General features: G+C 58.6%; 1 protein-coding gene across 2 annotated transcripts in view; it reads left to right on the forward strand.

The window, feature by feature from the left end:
* dph1 (diphthamide biosynthesis 1) overlaps positions 1-21659 on the forward strand; it is a 1014294-nt gene that overhangs the window by 495352 nt on the left and 497283 nt on the right. For both annotated transcript variants that reach the window (XM_072469877.1, XM_072469878.1), the window contains one exon: positions 10920-11074. In XM_072469877.1, the coding sequence (XP_072325978.1) occupies positions 10920-11074 (155 nt within the window). The remainder of the gene's footprint in view (positions 1-10919; positions 11075-21659) is intronic.

Below are 21659 nucleotides of genomic sequence, written 5' to 3' on the forward strand. Positions count from 1 at the left end.
CTGTTTGGGACAGGGTGCAGAGAGCAGCTTTTTGGGACAGGGTGCAGAGAGCAGCTGTTTGGGACAGGGTGCAGAGAGCAGCTGTTTGGGACAGGGTGCAGCCAGCAGCTGTTTGGGACAGGGTGCAGAGAGCAGCTGTTTGGGACAGGGTGCAGAGAGCAGCTGTTTGGGACAGGGTGCAGAGAGCAGCTGTTTGGGACAGGGCGCAGCCAGCAGCTGTTTGGGACAGGGCGCAGAGAGCAGCTGTTTGGGACAGGGTGCAGAGAGCAGCTGTTTGGGACAGGGTGCAGAGAGCAGCTGTTTGGGACAGGGTACAGAGAGCAGCTGTTTGGGACAGGGTGCAGAGAGCAGCTGTTTGGGACAGGGTGCAGAGAGCAGCTGTTTGGGACAGGGTGCAGAGAGCAGCTGTTTGGGACAGGGTGCAGGGAGCAGCTGTTTGGGACAGGGCGCAGAGAGCAGCTGTTTGGGACAGGGTGCAGAGAGCAGCTGTTTGGGACAGGGTGCAGAGAGCAGCTGTTTGGGACAGGGCGCAGAGAGCAGCTGTTTGGGACAGGGTGCAGGGAGCAGCTGTTTAGGACAGGGTGCAGAGAGCAGCTGTTTGGGACAGGGTGCAGAGAGCAGCTATTTGGGACAGGGTGCAGGGAGCAGCTGTTTGGGACAGAGTGCAGAGAGCAGCTGTTTGGGACAGGGTGCAGAGAGCAGCTGTTTGGGACAGGGTGCAGAGAGCAGCTGTTTGGGACAGGGTGCAGAGAGCAGCTGTTTGGGACAGGGTGCAGGGAGCAGCTGTTTGGGACAGGGTGCAGAGAGCAGCTGTTTGGGACAGGGTGCAGAGAGCAGCTGTTTGGGACAGGGTGCAGAGAGCAGCTGTTTGGGACAGGGTGCAGAGAGCAGCTGTTTGGGACAGGGTGCAGAGAGCAGCTGTTTGGGACAGGGTGCAGAGAGCAGCTGTTTGGGACAGGGTGCAGCCAGCAGCTGTTTGGGACAGGGTGCAGAGAGCAGCTGTTTGGGACACGGTGCAGACAGCAGCTGTTTGGGACAGGGTGCAGACAGCAGCTGTTTGGGACAGGGTGCAGAGCAGCTGTTTGGGACAGGGCGCAGAGAGCAGCTGTTGGGACAGGGTGCAGAGAGCAGCTGTTTGGGACAGGGCGCAGAGAGCAGCTGTTTGGGACAGGGCGCAGAGAGCAGCTGTTTGGGACAGGGTGCAGAGAGCAGCTGTTTGGGACAGGGTGCAGAGAGCAGCTGTTTGGGACAGGGTGCAGGGAGCAGCTGTTTGGGACAGGGTGCAGAGAGCAGCTGTTTGGGACAGGGTGCAGAGAGCAGCTGTTTGGGACAGGGTGCAGAGAGCAGCTGTTTGAGACAGGGTGCAAAGAGCAGCTGTTTGGGACAGGGTGCAGGGAGCAGCTGTTTGGGACAGGGTGCAGAGAGCAGCTGTCTGGGACAGGGCGCAGAGAGCAGCTGTTTGGGACAGGGTGCAGCGAGCAGCTGTTTGGGACAGGGTGCAGCGAGCAGCTGTTTGGGACAGGGTGCAGAGAGCAGCTGTTTGGGACAGGGCGCAGAGAGCAGCTGTTTGGGACAGGGCGCAGAGAGCAGCTGTTTGGGACAGGGTGCAGGGAGCAGCTGTTTGGGACAGGGTGCAGCCAGCAGCTGTGTGGGACAGGGTGCAGAGAGCAGCTGTTTGGGACAGGGTACAGGGAGCAGCTGTTTGGGACAGGGTGCAGCCAGCAGCTGTTTGGGACAGGGTGCAGACAGCAGCTGTTTGGGACAGGGTGCAGAGAGCAGCTGTTTGGGACAGGGTGCAGACAGCAGCTGTTTGGGACAGGGTGCAGAGAGCAGCTGTTTGGGACAGGGTGCAGGGAGCAGCTGTTTGGGACAGGGTGCAGAGAGCAGCTGTTTGGGACAGGGTGCAGACAGCAGCTGTTTGGGACAGGGTGCAGAGAGCAGCTGTTTGGGACAGGGTGCAGAGAGCAGCTGTTTGGGACAGGGTGCAGAGAGCAGCTGTTTGGGACAGGGTGCAGAGAGCAGCTGTTTGGGACAGGGTGCAGAGAGCAGCTGTTTGGGACAGGGTGCAGGGAGCAGCTGTTTGGGACAGGGTGCAGCCAGCAGCTGTTTGGGACAGGGTGCAGCCAGCAGCTGTTTGGGACAGGGTGCAGAGAGCAGCTGTTTGGGACAGGGTGCAGAGAGCAGCTGTTTGTGACAGGGTGCAGGGAGCAGCTGTTTGGGACAGGGTGCAGAGAGCAGCTGTTTGGGACAGGGTGCAGAGAGCAGCTGTTTGGGACAGGGTGCAGAGAGCAGCTGTTTGGGACAGGGTGCAGAGAGCAGCTGTTTGGGACAGGGTGCAGAGAGCAGCTGTTTGGGACAGGGTGCAGGGAGCACCTGTTTGGGACAGGGTGCAGCCAGCAGCTGTTTGGGACAGGGTGCAGCCAGCAGCTGTTTGGGACAGGGTGCAGAGAGCAGCTGTTTGGGACAGGGTGCAGGGAGCAGCTGTTTGGGACAGGGTGCAGCCAGCAGCTGTTTGGGACAGGGTGCAGACAGCAGCTGTTTGGGACAGGGTGCAGAGAGCAGCTGTCTAGGACAGGGCGCAGAGAGCAGCTGTTTGGGACAGGGTGCAGAGAGCATCTGTTTGGTACAGGGTGCAGAGAGCAGCTGTTTGGGACAGGGTGCAGACAGCAGCTGTTTGGGACAGGGTGCAGGGAGCTGTTTGGGACAGGGTGCAGAGAGCAGCTGTTTGGGACAGGGAGCAGAGAGCAGCTGTTTGGGACAGGGTGCAGAGAGCAGCTGTTTGGGACAGGGTGCAGGGAGCAGCTGTTTGGGACAGGGTGCAGAGAGCAGCTGTTTGGGACAGGGTGCAGAGAGCAGCTGTTTGGGACAGGGTGCAGAGAGCAGCTGTTTGGGACAGGGCGCAGAGAGCAGCTGTTTGGGACAGGGTGCAGAGAGCAGCTGTTTGGGACAGGGTGCAGAGAACAGCTGTTTGGGACAGGGTGCAGAGAGCAGCTATTTGGGACAGGGTGCAGGGAGCAGCTGTTTGGGACAGAGTGCAGAGAGCAGCTGTTTGGGACAGGGTGCAGAGAGCAGCTGTTTGGGACAGGGTGCAGAGAGCAGCTGTTTGGGACAGGGTGCAGAGAGCAGCTGTTTGGGACAGGGTGCAGGGAGCAGCTGTTTGGGACAGGGTGCAGAGAGCAGCTGTCTGGGACAGGGCGCAGAGAGCAGCTGTTTGGGACAGGGTGCAGCGAGCAGCTGTTTGGGACAGGGTGCAGCGAGCAGCTGTTTGGGACAGGGTGCAGAGAGCAGCTGTTTGGGACAGGGTGCAGCGAGCAGCTGTTTGGGACAGGGTGCAGCGAGCAGCTGTTTGGGACAGGGCGCAGAGAGCAGCTGTTTGGGACAGGGCGCAGAGAGCAGCTGTTTGGGACAGGGTGCAGAGAGCAGCTGTTTGGGACAGGGTGCAGCGAGCAGCAGTTTGGGACAGGGTGCAGAGAGCAGCTGTTTGGGACAGGGTGCAGAGAGCAGCTGTTTTGGGACAGGGTGCAGGGAGCAGCTGCTTGGGACAGGGTGCAGAGAGCAGCTGTCTGGGACAGGGCGCAGAGAGCAGCTGTTTGGGACAGGGTGCAGCGAGCAGCTGTTTGGGACAGGGTGCAGCGAGCAGCTGTTTGGGACAGGGTGCAGAGAGCAGCTGTTTGGGACAGGGTGCAGCGAGCAGCTGTTTGGGACAGGGCGCAGAGAGCAGCTGTTTGGGACAGGGCGCAGAGAGCAGCTGTTTGGGACAGGGTGCAGAGAGCAGCTGTTTGGGACAGGGTGCAGCGAGCAGCTGTTTGGGACAGGGTGCAGAGAGCAGCTGTTTGGGACAGGGTGCAGCGAGCAGCTGTTTGGGACAGGGCGCACAGAGCAGCTGTTTGGGACAGGGTGCAGCCAGCAGCTGTTTGGGACATGGTGCAGCCAGCAGCTGTTTTGGACAGGGTGCAGAGAGCAGCTGTTTGGGACAGGGTGCAGACAGCAGCTGTTTGGGACAGGGTGCAGAGAGCAGCTGTTTGGGACAGGGTGCAGAGAGCAGCTGTTTGGGACAGGGTGCAGAGAGCAGCTGTTTGGGACAGGGTGCAGAGAGCAGCTGTTTGGGACAGGGTGCAGGGAGCAGCTGCTTGGGACAGGGTGCAGAGAGCAGCTGTTTGGGACAGGGTGCAGCCAGCAGCTGTTTGGGACAGGGTGCAGAGAGCAGCTGTTTGGGACAGGGTGCAGAGAGCAGCTGTTTGGGACAGGGTGCAGAGAGCAGCTGTTTGGGACAGGGTGCAGCCAGCAGCTGTTTGGGACAGTGTGCAGAGAGCAGCTGTTTGGGACAGGGTGCAGAGAGCAGCTGTTTGGGACAGGGTGCAGAGAGCAGCTGTTTGGAACAGGGTGCAGAGAGCAGCTGCTTGGGACAGGGTGCAGCCAGCAGCTGTTTGGGACAGGGTGCAGAGAGCAGCTGTTTGGGACAGGGTGCAGAGAGCAGCTGTTTGGGACAGGGTGCAGAGAGCAGCTGTTTGGGACAGGGTGCAGAGAGCAGCTTTTTGGGACAGGGTGCAGACAGCAGCTGTTTGGGACAGGGTGCAGAGAGCAGCTGTTTGGGACAGGGTGCAGCCAGCAGCTGTTTGGGACAGGGTGCAGAGAGCAGCTGTTTGGGACAGGGTGCAGAGAGCAGCTGTTTGGGACAGGGTGCAGAGAGCAGCTGTTTGGGACAGGGCGCAGCCAGCAGCTGTTTGGGACAGGGCGCAGAGAGCAGCTGTTTGGGACAGGGTGCAGAGAGCAGCTGTTTGGGACAGGGTGCAGAGAGCAGCTGTTTGGGACAGGGTGCAGAGAGCAGCTGTTTGGGACAGGGTGCAGAGAGCAGCTGTTTGGGACAGGGTGCAGAGAGCAGCTGTTTGGGACAGGGTGCAGAGAGCAGCTGTTTGGGACAGGGTGCAGGGAGCAGCTGTTTGGGACAGGGTGCAGAGAGCAGCTGTCTGGGACAGGGCGCAGAGAGCAGCTGTTTGGGACTGGGTGCAGCGAGCAACTGTTTGGGACAGGGTGCAGCAAGCAGCTGTTTGGGACAGGGTGCAGAGCGCAGCTGTTTGGGACAGGGTGCAGCGAGCAGCTGTTTGGGACAGGGCGCAGTGAGCAGCTGTTTGGGACAGGGCGCAGAGAGCAGCTGTTTGGGACAGGGTGCAGAGAGCAGCTGTTTGGGACAGGGTGCAGAGAGCAGCTGTTTGGGACAGGGTGCAGAGAGCAGCTGTTTGGGACAGGGTGCAGGGAGCAGCTGTTTGGGAGAGGGTGCAGAGAGCAGCTGTCTGGGACAGGGCGCAGAGAGCAGCTGTTTGGGACAGGGTTCAGCGAGCAGCTGTTTGGGACAGGGTGCAGCGAGCAGCTGTTTGGGACAGGGTGCAGAGAGCAGCTGTTTGGGACAGGGTGCAGCGAGCAGCTGTTTGGGACAGGGCGCAGAGAGCAGCTGTTTGGGACAGGGCGCAGAGAGCAGCTGTTTGGGACAGGGTGCAGCGAGCAGCTGTTTGGGACAGGGTGCAGCGAGCAGCTGTTTGGGACAGGGTGCAGAGAGCAGCTGTTTGGGACAGGGTGCAGAGAGCAGCTGTTTGGGACAGGGTGCAGGGAGCAGCTGTTTGGGACAGGGTGCAGGGAGCAGCTGTCTGGGACAGGGCGCAGAGAGCAGCTGTTTGGGACAGGGTGCAGCGAGCAGATGTTTGGGACAGGGTGCAGCGAGCAGCTGTTTGGGACAGTGTGCAGAGAGCAGCTGTTTGGGACAGGGTGCAGCGAGCAGCTGTTTGGGACAGGGCGCAGAGAGCAGCTGTTTGGGACAGGGCGCAGAGAGCAGCTGTTTTGGACAGGGTGCAGAGAGCAGCTGTTTGGGACAGGGTGCAGACAGCAGCTGTTTGGGACAGGGTGCAGAGAGCAGCTGTTTGGGACAGGGTGCAGCGAGCAGCTGTTTGGGACAGGGCGCAGAGAGCAGCTGTTTGGGACAGGGTGCAGCCAGCAGCTGTTTGGTACAGGGTGCAGAGAGCAGCTGTTTGGGACAGGGTGCAGAGAGCAGCTGTTTGGGACAGGGTGCAGAGAGCAGCTGTTTGGGACAGGGCGCAGCCAGCAGCTGTTTGGGACAGGGCTCAGAGAGCAGCTGTTTGGGACAGGGTGCAGACAGCAGCTGTTTGGGACAGGGTGCAGAGAGCAGCTGTTTGGGACAGGGTGCAGAGAGCAGCTGTTTGGGACAGGGTGCAGAGAGCAGCTGTTTGGGACAGGGTGCAGAGAGCAGCTGTTTGGGACAGGGTGCAGGGAGCAGCTGTTTGGGACAGGGTGCAGAGAGCAGCTGTCTGGGACAGGGCGCAGAGAGCAGCTGTTTGGGACAGGGTGCAGCGAGCAGCTGTTTGGGACAGGGTGCAGCGAGCAGCTGTTTGGGACAGGGTGCAGAGAGCAGCTGTTTGGGACAGGGTGCAGCGAGCAGCTGTTTGGGACAGGGCGCAGAGAGCAGCTGTTTGGGACAGGGCGCAGAGAGCAGCTGTTTCGGACTGGGTGCAGAGAGCAGCTGTTTGGGACAGGGTGCAGCGACCAGCTGTTTCGGACAGGGTGCAGAGAGCAGCTGTTTGGGACAGGGTGCAGCGAGCAGCTGTTTGGGACAGGGCACAGAGAGCAGCTGTTTGGGACAGGGTGCAGCCAGCAGCTGTTTGGGACAGGGTGCAGCCAGCAGCTGTTTTGGACAGGGTGCAGAGAGCAGCTGTTTGGGATAGGGTGCAGACAGCAGCTGTTTGGGACAGGGTGCAGAGAGCAGCTGTTTGGGACAGGGTGCAGAGAGCAGCTGTTTGGGACAGGGTGCAGAGAGCAGCTGTTTGGGACAGGGTGCAGAGAGCAGCTGTTTGGGACAGGGTGCAGGGAGCAGCTGTTTGGGACAGGGTGCAGAGAGCAGCTGTCTGGGACAGGGCGCAGAGAGCAGCTGTTTGGGACTGGGTGCAGCGAGCAACTGTTTGGGACAGGGTGCAGCGAGCAGCTGTTTGGGACAGGGTGCAGAGCGCAGCTGTTTGGGACAGGGTGCAGCGAGCAGCTGTTTGGGACAGGGCGCAGTGAGCAGCTGTTTGGGACAGGGCGCAGAGAGCAGCTGTTTGGGACAGGGTGCAGAGAGCAGCTGTTTGGGACAGGGTGCAGAGAGCAGCTGTTTGGGACAGGGTGCAGAGAGCAGCTGTTTGGGACAGGGTGCAGGGAGCAGCTGTTTGGGAGAGGGTGCAGAGAGCAGCTGTCTGGGACAGGGCGCAGAGAGCAGCTGTTTGGGACAGGGTTCAGCGAGCAGCTGTTTGGGACAGGGTGCAGCGAGCAGCTGTTTGGGACAGGGTGCAGAGAGCAGCTGTTTGGGACAGGGTGCAGCGAGCAGCTGTTTGGGACAGGGCGCAGAGAGCAGCTGTTTGGGACAGGGCGCAGAGAGCAGCTGTTTGGGACAGGGTGCAGCGAGCAGCTGTTTGGGACAGGGTGCAGCGAGCAGCTGTTTGGGACAGGGTGCAGAGAGCAGCTGTTTGGGACAGGGTGCAGAGAGCAGCTGTTTGGGACAGGGTGCAGGGAGCAGCTGTTTGGGACAGGGTGCAGGGAGCAGCTGTCTGGGACAGGGCGCAGAGAGCAGCTGTTTGGGACAGGGTGCAGCGAGCAGATGTTTGGGACAGGGTGCAGCGAGCAGCTGTTTGGGACAGTGTGCAGAGAGCAGCTGTTTGGGACAGGGTGCAGCGAGCAGCTGTTTGGGACAGGGCGCAGAGAGCAGCTGTTTGGGACAGGGCGCAGAGATCAGCTGTTTTGGACAGGGTGCAGAGAGCAGCTGTTTGGGACAGGGTGCAGACAGCAGCTGTTTGGGACAGGGTGCAGAGAGCAGCTGTTTGGGACAGGGTGCAGCGAGCAGCTGTTTGGGACAGGGCGCAGAGAGCAGCTGTTTGGGACAGGGTGCAGCCAGCAGCTGTTTGGTACAGGGTGCAGAGAGCAGCTGTTTGGGACAGGGTGCAGAGAGCAGCTGTTTGGGACAGGGTGCAGAGAGCAGCTGTTTGGGACAGGGCGCAGCCAGCAGCTGTTTGGGACAGGGCTCAGAGAGCAGCTGTTTGGGACAGGGTGCAGACAGCAGCTGTTTGGGACAGGGTGCAGAGAGCAGCTGTTTGGGACAGGGTGCAGAGAGCAGCTGTTTGGGACAGGGTGCAGAGAGCAGCTGTTTGGGACAGGGTGCAGAGAGCAGCTGTTTGGGACAGGGTGCAGGGAGCAGCTGTTTGGGACAGGGTGCAGAGAGCAGCTGTCTGGGACAGGGCGCAGAGAGCAGCTGTTTGGGACAGGGTGCAGCGAGCAGCTGTTTGGGACAGGGTGCAGCGAGCAGCTGTTTGGGACAGGGTGCAGAGAGCAGCTGTTTGGGACAGGGTGCAGCGAGCAGCTGTTTGGGACAGGGCGCAGAGAGCAGCTGTTTGGGACAGGGCGCAGAGAGCAGCTGTTTCGGACTGGGTGCAGAGAGCAGCTGTTTGGGACAGGGTGCAGCGACCAGCTGTTTCGGACAGGGTGCAGAGAGCAGCTGTTTGGGACAGGGTGCAGCGAGCAGCTGTTTGGGACAGGGTGCAGCGAGCAGCTGTTTGGGACAGGGCACAGAGAGCAGCTGTTTGGGACAGGGTGCAGCCAGCAGCTGTTTGGGACAGGGTGCAGCCAGCAGCTGTTTTGGACAGGGTGCAGAGAGCAGCTGTTTGGGACAGGGTGCAGACAGCAGCTGTTTGGGACACGGTGCAGAGAGCAGCTGTTTGGGACAGTGTGCAGAGAGCAGCTGTTTGGGACAGGGTGCAGAGAGCAGCTGTTTGGGACAGGGTGCAGAGAGCAGCTGTTTGGGACAGGGTGCAGAGAGCAGCTGTTTGGGACAGGGTGCAGAGAGCAGCTGTTTGGGACAGGGTGCAGCCAGCAGCTGTTTGGGACATGTTGCAGAGAGCAGCTGTTTGGGACAGGGTGCAGAGAGCAGCTGTTTGGGACAGGGTGCAGAGAGCAGCTGTTTGGGACAGGGTGCAGAGAGCAGCTGTTTGGGACAGGGTGCAGAGAGCAGCTGTTTGGGACAGGGTGCAGCCAGCAGCTGTTTGGGACAGGGTGCAGAGAGCAGCTGTTTGGGACAGGGTGCAAAGAGCAGCTGTTTGGGACAGGGTGCAGAGAGCAGCTGTTTGGGACAGGGTGCAGAGAGCAGCTGTTTGGGACAGGGTGCAGCCAGCAGCTGTTTGGGACAGGGTGCAGAGAGCAGCTGTTTGGGACAGGATGCAGAGAGCAGCTGTTTGGGACAGGGTGCAGAGAGCAGCTGTTTGGGACAGGGTGCAGAGAGCAGCTGTTTGGGACAGGGTGCAGAGAGCAGCTGTTTGGGACAGGGCGCAGAGAGCAGCTGTTTGGGACAGGGTGCAGAGAGCAGCTGTTTGGGACAGGGTGCAGGGAGCAGCTGTTTGGGACAGGGTGCAGGGAGCAGCTGTTTGGGACAGGGTGCAGAGAGCAGCTGTTTGGGACAGGGTGCAGCCAGCAGCTGTTTGGGACAGGGTGCAGAGAGCAGCTGTTTGGGACAGGGTGCAGAGAGCAGCTGTTTGGGACAGGGTGCAGAGAGCAGCTGTTTGGGACAGGGTGCAGAGAGCAGCTGTTTGGGACAGGGTGCAGAGAGCAGCTGTTTGGGACAGGGTGCAGAGAGCAGCTGTTTGGGACAGGGTGCAGCCAGCAGGTGTTTGGGACAGGGTGCAGAGAGCAGCTGTTTGGGACAGGGTGCAGAGAGCAGCTGTTTGGGACAGGGTGCAGAGAGCAGCTGTTTGGGACAGGGTGCAGAGAGCAGCTGTTTGGGACAGGGTGCAGCCAGCAGCTGTTTGGGACAGGGTGCAGAGAGCAGCTGTTTGGGACAGGGTGCAGAGAGCAGCTTTTTGGGACAGGGTGCAGAGAGCAGCTTTTTGGGACAGGGTGCAAAGAGCAGCTGTTTGGGACAGGGTGCAGCCAGCAGCTGTTTGGGACAGGGTGCAGAGAGCAGCTGTTTGGGACCGGGTGCAGAGAGCAGCTGTTTGGGACAGGGTGCAGAGAGCAGCTGTTTGGGACAGGGTGCAGACAGCAGCTGTTTGGGACAGGGTGCAGAGAGCAGCTGTTTGGGACAGGGTGCAGAGAGCAGCTGTTTGGGACAGGGTGCAGGGAGCTGCAGTTTGGGACAGGGTGCAGAAAGCAGCTGTTTCGGACAGGGTGCAGAGAGCAGCTGTTTGGGACAGGGTGCAGAGAGCAGCTGTTTGGGACAGGGTGCAGAGAGCAGCTGTTTGGGACAGGGTGCAGAGAGCAGCTGTTTGGGACAGGGTGCAGAGAGCAGCTGTTTGGGACAGGGTGCAGGGAGCTGCAGTTTGGGATAGGTTGCAGGGAGCAGCTGTTTGGGACAGGGTGCAGAGAGCAGCTGTTTGGGACAGGGTGCAGACAGCAGCTGTTTGGGACAAGGTGCAGGGAGCTGCAGTTTGGGACAGGGTGCAGAGAGCAACTGTTTGGGACAGGGTGCAGAGAGCAGCTGTTTGGGACAGGGTGCAGAGAGCAGCTGTTTGGGACAGGGTGCAGAGAGCAGCTGTTTGGGACAGGGTGCAGAGAGCAGCTGTTCGGGACAGGGTGCAGAGAGCAGCTGTTTGGGACAGGGTGCAGGGAGCTGCAGTTTGGGATAGGTTGCAGAGAGCAGCTGTTTGGTTAGGGCTCGTGGTGGAGGTGAGGGAAGGCTACATGTCAAAGATATGGGGGAGGCTCGGGCGGCACCTGATAGCAGCGGGCTCCCTGTGACTGCTTTGGGGCAGAGAGGAGAATATCTAACAGCTGGACCCGAAGGGAGGGTGTGAATGGACAGGCTCCATGCGAATGAGCTCTGCGATGGTGTGGTTTCCCCATTGTTGTATTCAGACTTGCTCCAGCAGGATGACTGAAATTATTCTTTATGCTTTCAGTTCCAATTGATGCCACAGCTGGAATAAAAATGCTCTACGTCTTTGTCGATATCAAAATCGATGGTGTGCACTTCATCGACACGGTGCGACACAACTTCCCCAAAGGCTCGGCACTCACTCTGGTCAGCACCATCCAGTTTGTGGCTGCACTACAGGTAATGAGGTAGCCCTGTGACCCCCACCCTAACACCGTCTCTGCCCCACCCTAACACCGTCTCGGCCCCACCCTAACACCGTCTCTGTCCCACCCTAACACCGTCTCTGTCCCACCCTAACACCGTCTCTGTCCCACCCTAACACCGTCTCTGTCCCACCCTAACACCGTCTCTGTCCCACCCTAACACCGTCTCTGCCCCACCCTAACACCGTCTCTGCCCCACCCTAACACCGTCTCGGCCCCACCCTAACACCGTCTCTGTCCCACCCTAACACCGTCTCGGCCCCACCCTAACATCGTCTCTGTCCCACCCTAACACCGTCTCTGTCCCACCCTAACACCGTCTCTGTCCCACCCTAACACCGTCTCTGTCCCACCCTAACACCGTCTCGACCCCACCCTAACACCGTCTCTGTCCCACCCTAACACCGTCTCTGTCCCACCCTAACACCGTCTCGACCCCACCCTAACACCGTCTCTGCCCCACCCTAACACCGTCTCTGCCCCACCTTAACACCGTCTCTGTCCCACCCTAACACCGTCTCTGCCCCACCCTAACACCGTCTCTGTCCCACCCTAATACCGTCTCTGCCCCACCCTAACACCGTCTCTGTCCCACCCTAACACCGTCTCTGTCCCACCCTAACACCGTCTCTGTCCCACCCTAACACCGTCTCTGTCCCACCCTAACACCGTCTCTGTCCCACCCTAACACCGTCTCTGTCCCACCCTAACACCGTCTCTGTCCCACCCTAACACAGTCTCTGTCCCACCCTAACATCGTCTCTGTCCCACCCTAACACCGTCTCTGTCCCACCCTAACACCGTCTCTGTCCCACCCTAACACCGTCTCTGTCCCACCCTAACACAGTTTCTGTCCCACCCTAACACCATCTCTGTCCCACCCTAACACCGTCTCTGTCCCACCCTAACACCGTCTCTGCCCCACCCTAACACCGTCTCTGCCCCACCCTAACACCGTCTCTGCCCCACCCTAACACCGTTTCTGCCCCACCTTAACACCGTCTCTGCCCCATGAGCGAGGAATGTTTGCACCTTGTAATCCACATCGCAGAATGCAACTAAGTAGGAGTTTATTGAAAGCACTGGTACCTGGGGCTGCCTCGCAGGGTCTCCCAGTCTGTTCCATTTAAGAAAATTCAGCGAGCATGAATATTTGATCAATTGTTTCAATAATTAACAGTCAGAGTAAATGATTAGTTTGAGCAGTTCTGACGGTCCCACCTACCCCCACTTGCTCTACACCCCTTTCTGCAAAGCTGTATTCGGCTTCCATGGCCTCCTCGACTCGGTTCAGTGTGACTTTGCCTGATTTCTGCCAGTCGTCAGTCGAGCGATCCACGCAAACATCTTGCCGACTGAGAGTATATATTTGTTCCCTGCAGCTTGGCTGTGAAATAAGCCTCGTCAGCACACTCGCAGTTCCCCTCACACAGTGCAGCAACGGTTAACAGCGAAAAGACTTCTGTGACCAGGACAGGTTGTGTAGACTGGGCTTGAAGCCCCGCGGGGAGCCAGCGTTTAAGGGATTGCCCTTCTAAAAATCCAGCATGGACACAGCGGCCAAATGGCCTTCTCCAGTACTATCCTCTTCTCTGTTACTAAGTTGAATAAAGGAGTTGGGAGGAGAGTTAGAGAGAAACATCTACCTTTGGTGGGAGGGCCCAGAACAGGGCCGGCATTGTGTTATGAGAGGCAGGCCGGTTGGGGTGACGTGAGCCATTCCTTCCCAGGTGGGCTAGTGGGAATCTGGTAAAGCAACTGTGGAGGAAGAGAAGTGACTGTGGGGGAAGAGAAGTGACTGGAGGAAGAGAAGTGACTGGAGGAAGAGAAGCGACTGTGGGGGAAGAGAAGCGACTGTGGGGGAAGAGAAGGGACTGGAGGAAGAGAAGGGACTGGAGGAAGAGAAGTGACTGTGGGGGAAGAGAAGGGACTGGGGGAAGAGAAGCGACTGTGGGGGAAGAGAAGCGACTGTGGAGGAAGAGAAGTGACTGTGGGGGAAGAGAAGGGACTGGGGGGGAAGAGAAGGGACTGGAGGAAGAGAAGTGACTGTGGGGGAAGAGAAGTGACTGTGGGGGAAGAGAAGTGACTGTGGGGGAAGAGAAGTGACTGTGGAGGAAGAGAAGTGACTGGGGGGGAAGAGAAGCGACTGTGGGGGAAGAGAAGCGACTGGAGGAAGAGAAGTGACTGGAGGAAGAGAAGCGACTGTGGGGGAAGAGAAGTGACTGGAGGAAGAGAAGTGACTGGAGGAAGAGAAGCGACTGTGGGGGAAGAGAAGCGACTGTGGGGGAAGAGAAGGGACTGGAGGAAGAGAAGGGACTGGAGGAAGAGAAGTGACTGTGGGGGAAGAGAAGGGACTGGGGGAAGAGAAGCGACTGTGGGGGAAGAGAAGCGACTGTGGAGGAAGAGAAGTGACTGTGGGGGAAGAGAAGGGACTGGGGGGGAAGAGAAGGGACTGGAGGAAGAGAAGTGACTGTGGGGGAGGAGAAGTGACTGTGGGGGAAGAGAAGTGACTGTGGGGGAAGAGAAGTGACTGTGGAGGAAGAGAAGTGACTGGGGAGGAAGAGAAGCGACTGTGGAGGAAGAGAAGTGACTGGGGGGGAAGAGAAGCGACTGTGGGGGAAGAGAAGCGACTGTGGGGGAAGAGAAGCGACTGTGGGGGAAGAGAAGCGACTGTGGGGGAAGAGAAGCGACTGTGGGGGAAGAGAAGCGACTGTGGAGGAAGAGAAGCGACTGTGGGGGAAGAGAAGCGACTGTGGAGGAAGAGAAGCGACTGTGGGGGAAGAGAAGCGACTGTGGGGGAAGAGAAGCGACTGTGGAGGAAGAGAAGCGACTGTGGGGGAAGAGAAGCGACTGTGGGGGAAGAGAAGTGACTGTGGGGGAAGAGAAGCGACTGTGGAGGAAGAGAAGCGACTGTGGGGGAAGAGAAGCGACTGTGGAGGAAGAGAAGTGACTGTGGGGGAAGAGAAGCGACTGTGGAGGAAGAGAAGCGACTGTGGAGGAAGAGAAGCGACTGTGGGGGAAGAGAAGTGACTGTGGGGGAAGAGAAGCGACTGTGGGGGAAGAGAAGTGACTGTGGAGGAAGAGAAGTGACTGTGGGGGAAGAGAAGCGACTGTGGAGGAAGAGAAGCGACTGTGGAGGAAGAGAAGCGACTGTGGAGGAAGAGAAGCGACTGTGGGGGAAGAGAAGAGACTGTGGAGGAAGAGAAGCGACTGTGGGGGAAGAGAAGCGACTGTGGGGGAAGAGAAGCGACTGTGGAGGAAGAGAAGCGACTGTGGGGGAAGAGAAGCGACTGTGGAGGAAGAGAAGCGACTGTGGAGGAAGAGAAGCGACTGTGGGGGAAGAGAAGCGACTGTGGGGGAAGAGAAGCGACTGGGGGGGAAGAGAAGTGTCTGTGGGGGAAGAGAAGTGACTGTGGGGGAAGAGAAGCGACTGTGGGGGAAGAGGTTGCGACTGAGGGGGGAGAGAAGCGATTGTGGGGGAAGAGAAGTGACTGTGGGGGAAGAGAAGTGACTGTGGGGGGAAGAGAAGCGACTGTGGGGGAAGAGAAGTGACTGTGGGGGAAGAGAAGTGACTGTGGGGGAAGAGAAGCGACTGGGGGGGAAGAGAAGCGACTGTGGAGGAAGAGAAGTGACTGTGGGGGGAAGAGAAGTGACTGTGGGGGAAGAGAAGTGACTGTGGGGGAAGAGAAGCGACTGTGGGGGAAGAGAAGCGACTGTGGGGGAAGAGAAGCGACTGTGGGGGAAGAGAAGTGACTGTGGAGGAAGAGAAGTGACTGTGGGGGAAGAGAAGCGACTGTGGGGGAAGAGAAGCGACTGTGGAGGAAGAGAAGCGACTGTGGAGGAAGAGAAGCGACTGTGGGGGAAGAGAAGCGACTGGGGGGGAAGAGAAGCGACTGGGGGGGAAGAGAAGTGTCTGTGGGGGAAGAGAAGTGACTGTGGGGGAAGAGAAGTGACTGTGGGGGAAGAGAAGTGACTGTGGGGGGAAGAGAAGCGACTGTGGGGGAAGAGAAGTGACTGTGGGGGAAGAGAAGTGACTGTGGGGGCAGAGAAGCGACTGTGGGGGAAGAGAAGCGACTGTGGAGGAAGAGAAGCGACTGTGGAGGAAGAGAAGCGACTGTGGGGGAAGAGAAGCGACTGTGGGGGAAGAGAAGCGACTGGGGGGGAAGAGAAGTGTCTGTGGGGGAAGAGAAGTGACTGTGGGGGAAGAGAAGTGACTGTGGGGGAAGAGAAGTGACTGTGGGGGGAAGAGAAGCGACTGTGGGGGAAGAGAAGTGACTGTGGGGGAAGAGAAGCGACTGTGGGGGAAGAGAAGCGACTGTGGGGGAAGAGAAGCGACTGTGGAGGAAGAGAAGCGACTGTGGAGGAAGAGAAGCGACTGTGGGGGAAGAGAAGGGACTGTGGGGGAAGAGAAGCGACTGTGGGGGAAGAGAAGCGACTGGGGGGGAAGAGAAGCGACTGGGGGGGAAGAGAAGTGACTGTGGGGGGAAGAGAAGCGACTGTGGGGGAAGAGAAGTGACTGTGGGGGAAGAGAAGCGACTGTGGGGGAAGAGAAGCGACTGTGGAGGAAGAGAAGCGACTGTGGAGGAAGAGAAGCGACTGTGGGGGAAGAGAAGGGACTGTGGGGGAAGAGAAGCGACTGTGGGGGAAGAGAAGCGACTGGGGGGGAAGAGAAGTGACTGTGGGGGAAGAGAAGTGACTGTGGGGGAAGAGAAGTGACTGTGGGGGAAGAGAAGTGACTGTGGGGGGAAGAGAAGCGACTGTGGGGGAAGAGAAGTGACTGTGGGGGAAGAGAAGTGACTGTGGGGGAAGAGAAGCGACTGTGGAGGAAGAGAAGCGACTGTGGGGGAAGAGAAGTGACTGGGGAGGAAGAGAAGTGACTGGAGGAAGAGAAGTGACTGTGGGGGAAGAGAAGTGACTGTGGGGGAAGAGAAGTGACTGTGGGGGAAGAGAAGTGACTGTGGGGGAAGAGAAGTGACTGTGGAGGAAGAGAAGCGACTGTGGGGGAAGAGAAGTGACTGGAGGAAGAGAAGTGACTGGAGGAAGAGAAGCGACTGTGGGGGAAGAGAAGGGACTGGAGGAAGAGAAGTGACTGGAGGAAGAGAAGTGACTGGAGGAAGAGAAGTGACTGTGGGGGAAGAGAAGCGACTGTGGGGGAAGAGAAGCGACTGTGGGGGAAGAGAAGCGACTGTGGAGGAAGAGAAGGGACTGGAGGAAGAGAAGCGACTGTGGGGGAAGAGAAGCGACTGGGGGGGAAGAGAAGCGACTGTGGGGGAAGAGAAGCGACTGGGGAGGAAGAGAAGTGACTGTGGGGGAAGAGAAGCGACTGTGGGGGAAGAGAAGCGACTGGGGGGGAAGAGAAGCGACTGTGGGGGAAGAGAAGCGACTGGGGGGGAAGAGAAGCGACTGGGGGGGAAGAGAAGTGACTGTGGAGGAAGAGAAGCGACTGTGGAGGAAGAGAAGCGACTGGGGGGGAAGAGAAGCGACTGTGGGGGAAGAGAAGTGACTGTGGAGGAAGAGAAGCGACTGTGGAGGAAGAGAAGCGACTGTGGAGGAAGAGAAGCGACTGTGGAGGAAGAGAAGTGACTGGAGGGAGAGAAGCGACTGTGGGGGAAGAGAAGTGACTGTGGGGGAAGAGAAGTGACTGTGGGGGAAGAGAAGTGACTGTGGAGGAAGAGAAGTGACTGTGGGGGAAGAGAAGCGACTGGGGGGGAAGAGAAGTGACTGTGGAGGAAGAGAAGTGACTGTGGGGGAAGAGAAGTGACTGTGGGGGAAGAGAAGCGACTGTGGGGGAAGAGAAGCGACTGTGGGGGAAGAGAAGTGACTGTGGGGGAAGAGAAGCGACTGTGGAGGAAGAGAAGCGACTGTGGAGGAAGAGAAGCGACTGTGGGGGAAGAGAAGTGACTGTGGGGGAAGAGAAGTGACTGTGGAGGAAGAGAAGTGACTGGGGGGGAAGAGAAGCGACTGTGGAGGAAGAGAAGTGACTGTGGGGGAAGAGAAGTGACTGTGGGGGAAGAGAAGTGACTGGGGGGGAAGAGAAGCGACTGTGGGGGAAGAGAAGTGACTGGGGGGGGAAGAGAAGCGACTGTGGTGGAAGAGAAGTGACTGGGGGGGAAGAGAAGTGACTGTGGGGGAAGAGAAGTGACTGGGGGGGAAGAGAAGCGACTGTGGAGGAAGAGAAGTGACTGGGGGGGAAGAGAAGTGACTGTGGGGGAAGAGAAGCGACTGGGGGGGAAGAGAAGCGACTGTAGGGGAAGAGAAGTGACTGTGGAGGAAGAGAAGCGACTGTGGAGGAAGAGAAGCGACTGTGGGGGAAGAGAAGCGACTGTGGGGGAAGAGAAGTGACTGGGGGGGAAGAGAAGCGACTGTGGGGGAAGAGAAGTGACTGGGGGGGAAGAGAAGCGACTGTGGGGGAAGATAAGCGACTGGGGGGGAAGAGAAGCGACTGTAGGGGAAGAGAAGCGACTGTGGAGGAAGAGAAGCGACTGGGGGGGAAGAGAAGTGACTGTGGGGGAAGAGAAGCGACTGGGGGGGAAGAGAAGCGACTGTGGGGGAAGAGAAGCGACTGTGGAGGAAGAGAAGTGACTGTGGAGGAAGAGAAGCGACTGTGGTGGAAGAGAAGTGACTGTGGGGGAAGAGAAGTGACTGGGGGGGAAGAGAAGTGACTGTGGGGGAAGAGAAGCGACTGGGGGGGAAGAGAAGCGACTGTGGGGGAAGAGAAGCGACTGTGGAGGAAGAGAAGCGACTGTGGTGGAAGAGAAGCGACTGTGGGCGAAGAGAAGTGACTGTGGAGGAAGAGAAGTGACTGTGGAGGAAGAGAAGCGACTGTGGTGGAAGAGAAGCGACTGTGGGGGAAGAGAAGTGACTGTGGGGGAAGAGAAGTGACTGTGGGGGAAGGGAAGTGACTGTGGAGGAAGAGAAGCGACTGTGGAGGAAGAGAAGCGACTGTGGGGGAAGAGAAGCGACTGGAGGAAGAGAAGTGACTGTGGGGGAAGAGAAGGGACTGGGGGGGAAGAGAAGGGACTGGAGGAAGAGAAGTGACTGTGGGGGAAGAGAAGTGACTGTGGGGGAAGAGAAGTGACTGTGGGGGAAGAGAAGTGACTGTGGAGGAAGAGAAGTGACTGGGGAGGAAGAGAAGCGACTGTGGAGGAAGAGAAGTGACTGGGGGGGAAGAGAAGCGACTGTGGGGGAAGAGAAGCGACTGTGGGGGAAGAGAAGCGACTGTGGGGGAAGAGAAGCGACTGTGGGGGAAGAGAAGTGACTGTGGGGGAAGAGAAGCGACTGTGGAGGAAGAGAAGCGACTGTGGGGGAAGAGAAGCGACTGTGGGGGAAGAGAAGCGACTGTGGAGGAAGAGAAGCGACTGTGGGGGAAGAGAAGCGACTGTGGAGGAAGAGAAGCGACTGTGGAGGAAGAGAAGCGACTGTGGGGGAAGAGAAGCGACTGTGGGGGAAGAGAAGCGACTGGGGGGGAAGAGAAGTGCCTGTGGGGGAAGAGAAGTGACTGTGGGGGAAGAGAAGCGACTGTGGGGGAAGAGGTTGCGACTGAGGGGGGAGAGAAGCGATTGTGGGGGAAGAGAAGTGACTGTGGGGGAAGAGAAGTGACTGTGGGGGGAAGAGAAGCGACTGTGGGGGAAGAGAAGTGACTGTGGGGGAAGAGAAGTGACTGTGGGGGAAGAGAAGCGACTGGGGGGGAAGAGAAGCGACTGTGGAGGAAGAGAAGTGACTGTGGGGGGAAGAGAAGTGACTGTGGGGGAGGAGAAGTGACTGTGGGGGAAGAGAAGCGACTGTGGGGGAAGAGAAGCGACTGTGGGGGAAGAGAAGTGACTGTGGAGGAAGAGAAGTGACTGTGGGGGAAGAGAAGTGACTGTGGGGGAAGAGAAGCGACTGTGGGGGAAGAGAAGCGACTGTGGAGGAAGAGAAGCGACTGTGGAGGAAGAGAAGCGACTGTGGGGGAAGAGAAGCGACTGTGGGGGAAGAGAAGCGACTGGGGGGGAAGAGAAGTGTCTGTGGGGGAAGAGAAGTGACTGTGGGGGAAGAGAAGTGACTGTGGGGGAAGAGAAGTGACTGTGGGGGGAAGAGAAGCGACTGTGGGGGAAGAGAAGTGACTGTGGGGGAAGAGAAGTGACTGTGGGGGAAGAGAAGCGACTGTGGGGGAAGAGAAGCGACTGTGGAGGAAGAGAAGCGACTGTGGAGGAAGAGAAGCGACTGTGGGGGAAGAGAAGCGACTGTGGGGGAAGAGAAGCGACTGGGGGGGAAGAGAAGTGTCTGTGGGGGAAGAGAAGTGACTGTGGGGGAAGAGAAGTGACTGTGGGGGAAGAGAAGTGACTGTGGGGGGAAGAGAAGCGACTGTGGGGGAAGAGAAGTGACTGTGGGGGAAGAGAAGCGACTGTGGGGGAAGAGAAGCGACTGTGGGGGAAGAGAAGCGACTGTGGAGGAAGAGAAGCGACTGTGGAGGAAGAGAAGCGACTGTGGGGGAAGAGAAGTGACTGTGGGGGAAGAGAAGCGACTGTGGGGGAAGAGAAGCGACTGGGGGGGAAGAGAAGTGACTGTGGGGGAAGAGAAGTGACTGTGGGGGAAGAGAAGTGACTGTGGGGGAAGAGAAGTGACTGTGGGGGGAAGAGAAGCGACTGTGGGGGAAGAGAAGTGACTGTGGGGGAAGAGAAGTGACTGTGGGGGAAGAGAAGCGACTGTGGAGGAAGAGAAGCGACTGTGGGGGAAGAGAAGTGACTGGGGAGGAAGAGAAGTGACTGGAGGAAGAGAAGTGACTGTGGGGGAAGAGAAGTGACTGTGGGGGAAGAGAAGTGACTGTGGGGGAAGAGAAGTGACTGTGGGGGAAGAGAAGTGACTGTGGAGGAAGAGAAGCGACTGTGGGGGAAGAGAAGTGACTGGAGGAAGAGAGGTGACTGGAGGAAGAGAAGCGACTGTGGGGGAAGAGAAGCGACTGGAGGAAGAGAAGTGACTGGAGGAAGAGAAGTGACTGGAGGAAGAGAAGCGACTGTGGGGGAAGAGAAGGGACTGGAGGAAGAGAAGTGACTGGAGGAAGAGAAGCGACTGTGGGGGAAGAGAAGGGACTGGAGGAAGAGAAGTGACTGGAGGAAGAGAAGTGACTGGAGGAAGAGAAGTGACTGTGGGGGAAGAGAAGCGACTGTGGGGGAAGAGAAGCGACTGTGGGGGAAGAGAAGCGACTGTGGAGGAAGAGAAGGGACTGGGGGGGAAGAGAAGCGACTGTGGGGGAAGAGAAGCGACTGGGGAGGAAGAGAAGTGACTGTGGGGGAAGAGAAGCGACTGTGGGGGAAGAGAAGCGACTGGGGGGGAAGAGAAGCGACTGTGGGGGAAGAGAAGCGACTGGGGGGGAAGAGAAGCGACTGTGGGGGAAGAGAAGCGACTGGGGAGGAAGAGAAGTGACTGTGGGGGAAGAGAAGCGACTGTGGGGGAAGAGAAGCGACTGGGGGGGAAGAGAAGCGACTGTGGGGGAAGAGAAGCGACTGGGGGGGAAGAGAAGCGACTGTGGGGGAAGAGAAGTGACTGTGGAGGAAGAGAAGCGACTGTGGAGGAAGAGAAGCGACTGGGGGGGAAGAGAAGCGACTGTGGGGGAAGAGAAGTGACTGTGGAGGAAGAGAAGCGACTGTGGAGGAAGAGAAGCGACTGTGGAGGAAGAGAAGCGACTGTGGAGGAAGAGAAGTGACTGGAGGGAGAGAAGCGACTGTGGGGGAAGAGAAGTGACTGTGGGGGAAGAGAAGTGACTGTGGGGGAAGAGAAGTGACTGTGGAGGAAGAGAAGTGACTGTGGGGGAAGAGAAGCGACTGGGGGGGAAGAGAAGTGACTGTGGAGGAAGAGAAGTGACTGTGGGGGAAGAGAAGTGACTGTGGGGGAAGAGAAGCGACTGTGGGGGAAGAGAAGTGACTGTGGGGGAAGAGAAGTGACTGTGGGGGAAGAGAAGCGACTGTGGAGGAAGAGAAGCGACTGTGGAGGAAGAGAAGCGACTGTGGGGGAAGAGAAGTGACTGTGGGGGAAGAGAAGTGACTGTGGAGGAAGAGAAGTGACTGGGGGGGAAGAGAAGCGACTGTGGAGGAAGAGAAGCGACTGTGGAGGAAGAGAAGTGACTGGGGGGGAAGAGAAGCGACTGTGGGGGAAGAGAAGTGACTGGGGGGGAAGAGAAGCGACTGTGGTGGAAGAGAAGTGACTGGGGGGGAAGAGAAGTGACTGTGGGGGAAGAGAAGTGACTGGGGGGGAAGAGAAGCGACTGTGGGGGAAGAGAAGCGACTGTGGAGGAAGAGAAGCGACTGTGGAGGAAGAGAAGCGACTGTGGGGGAAGAGAAGCGACTGTGGGGGAAGAGAAGCGACTGGGGGGGAAGAGAAGCGACTGTGGGGGAAGAGAAGTGACTGGGGGGGAAGAGAAGCGACTGTGGTGGAAGAGAAGTGACTGGGGGGGAAGAGAAGTGACTGTGGGGGAAGAGAAGTGACTGGGGGGGAAGAGAAGCGACTGTGGGGGAAGAGAAGCGACTGTGGAGGAAGAGAAGCGACTGTGGAGGAAGAGAAGCGACTGTGGGGGAAGAGAAGCG

Source organism: Scyliorhinus torazame, chromosome 12 (genome assembly GCF_047496885.1).
Source record: "Scyliorhinus torazame isolate Kashiwa2021f chromosome 12, sScyTor2.1, whole genome shotgun sequence".
NCBI lineage: Eukaryota > Metazoa > Chordata > Chondrichthyes > Carcharhiniformes > Scyliorhinidae > Scyliorhinus > Scyliorhinus torazame.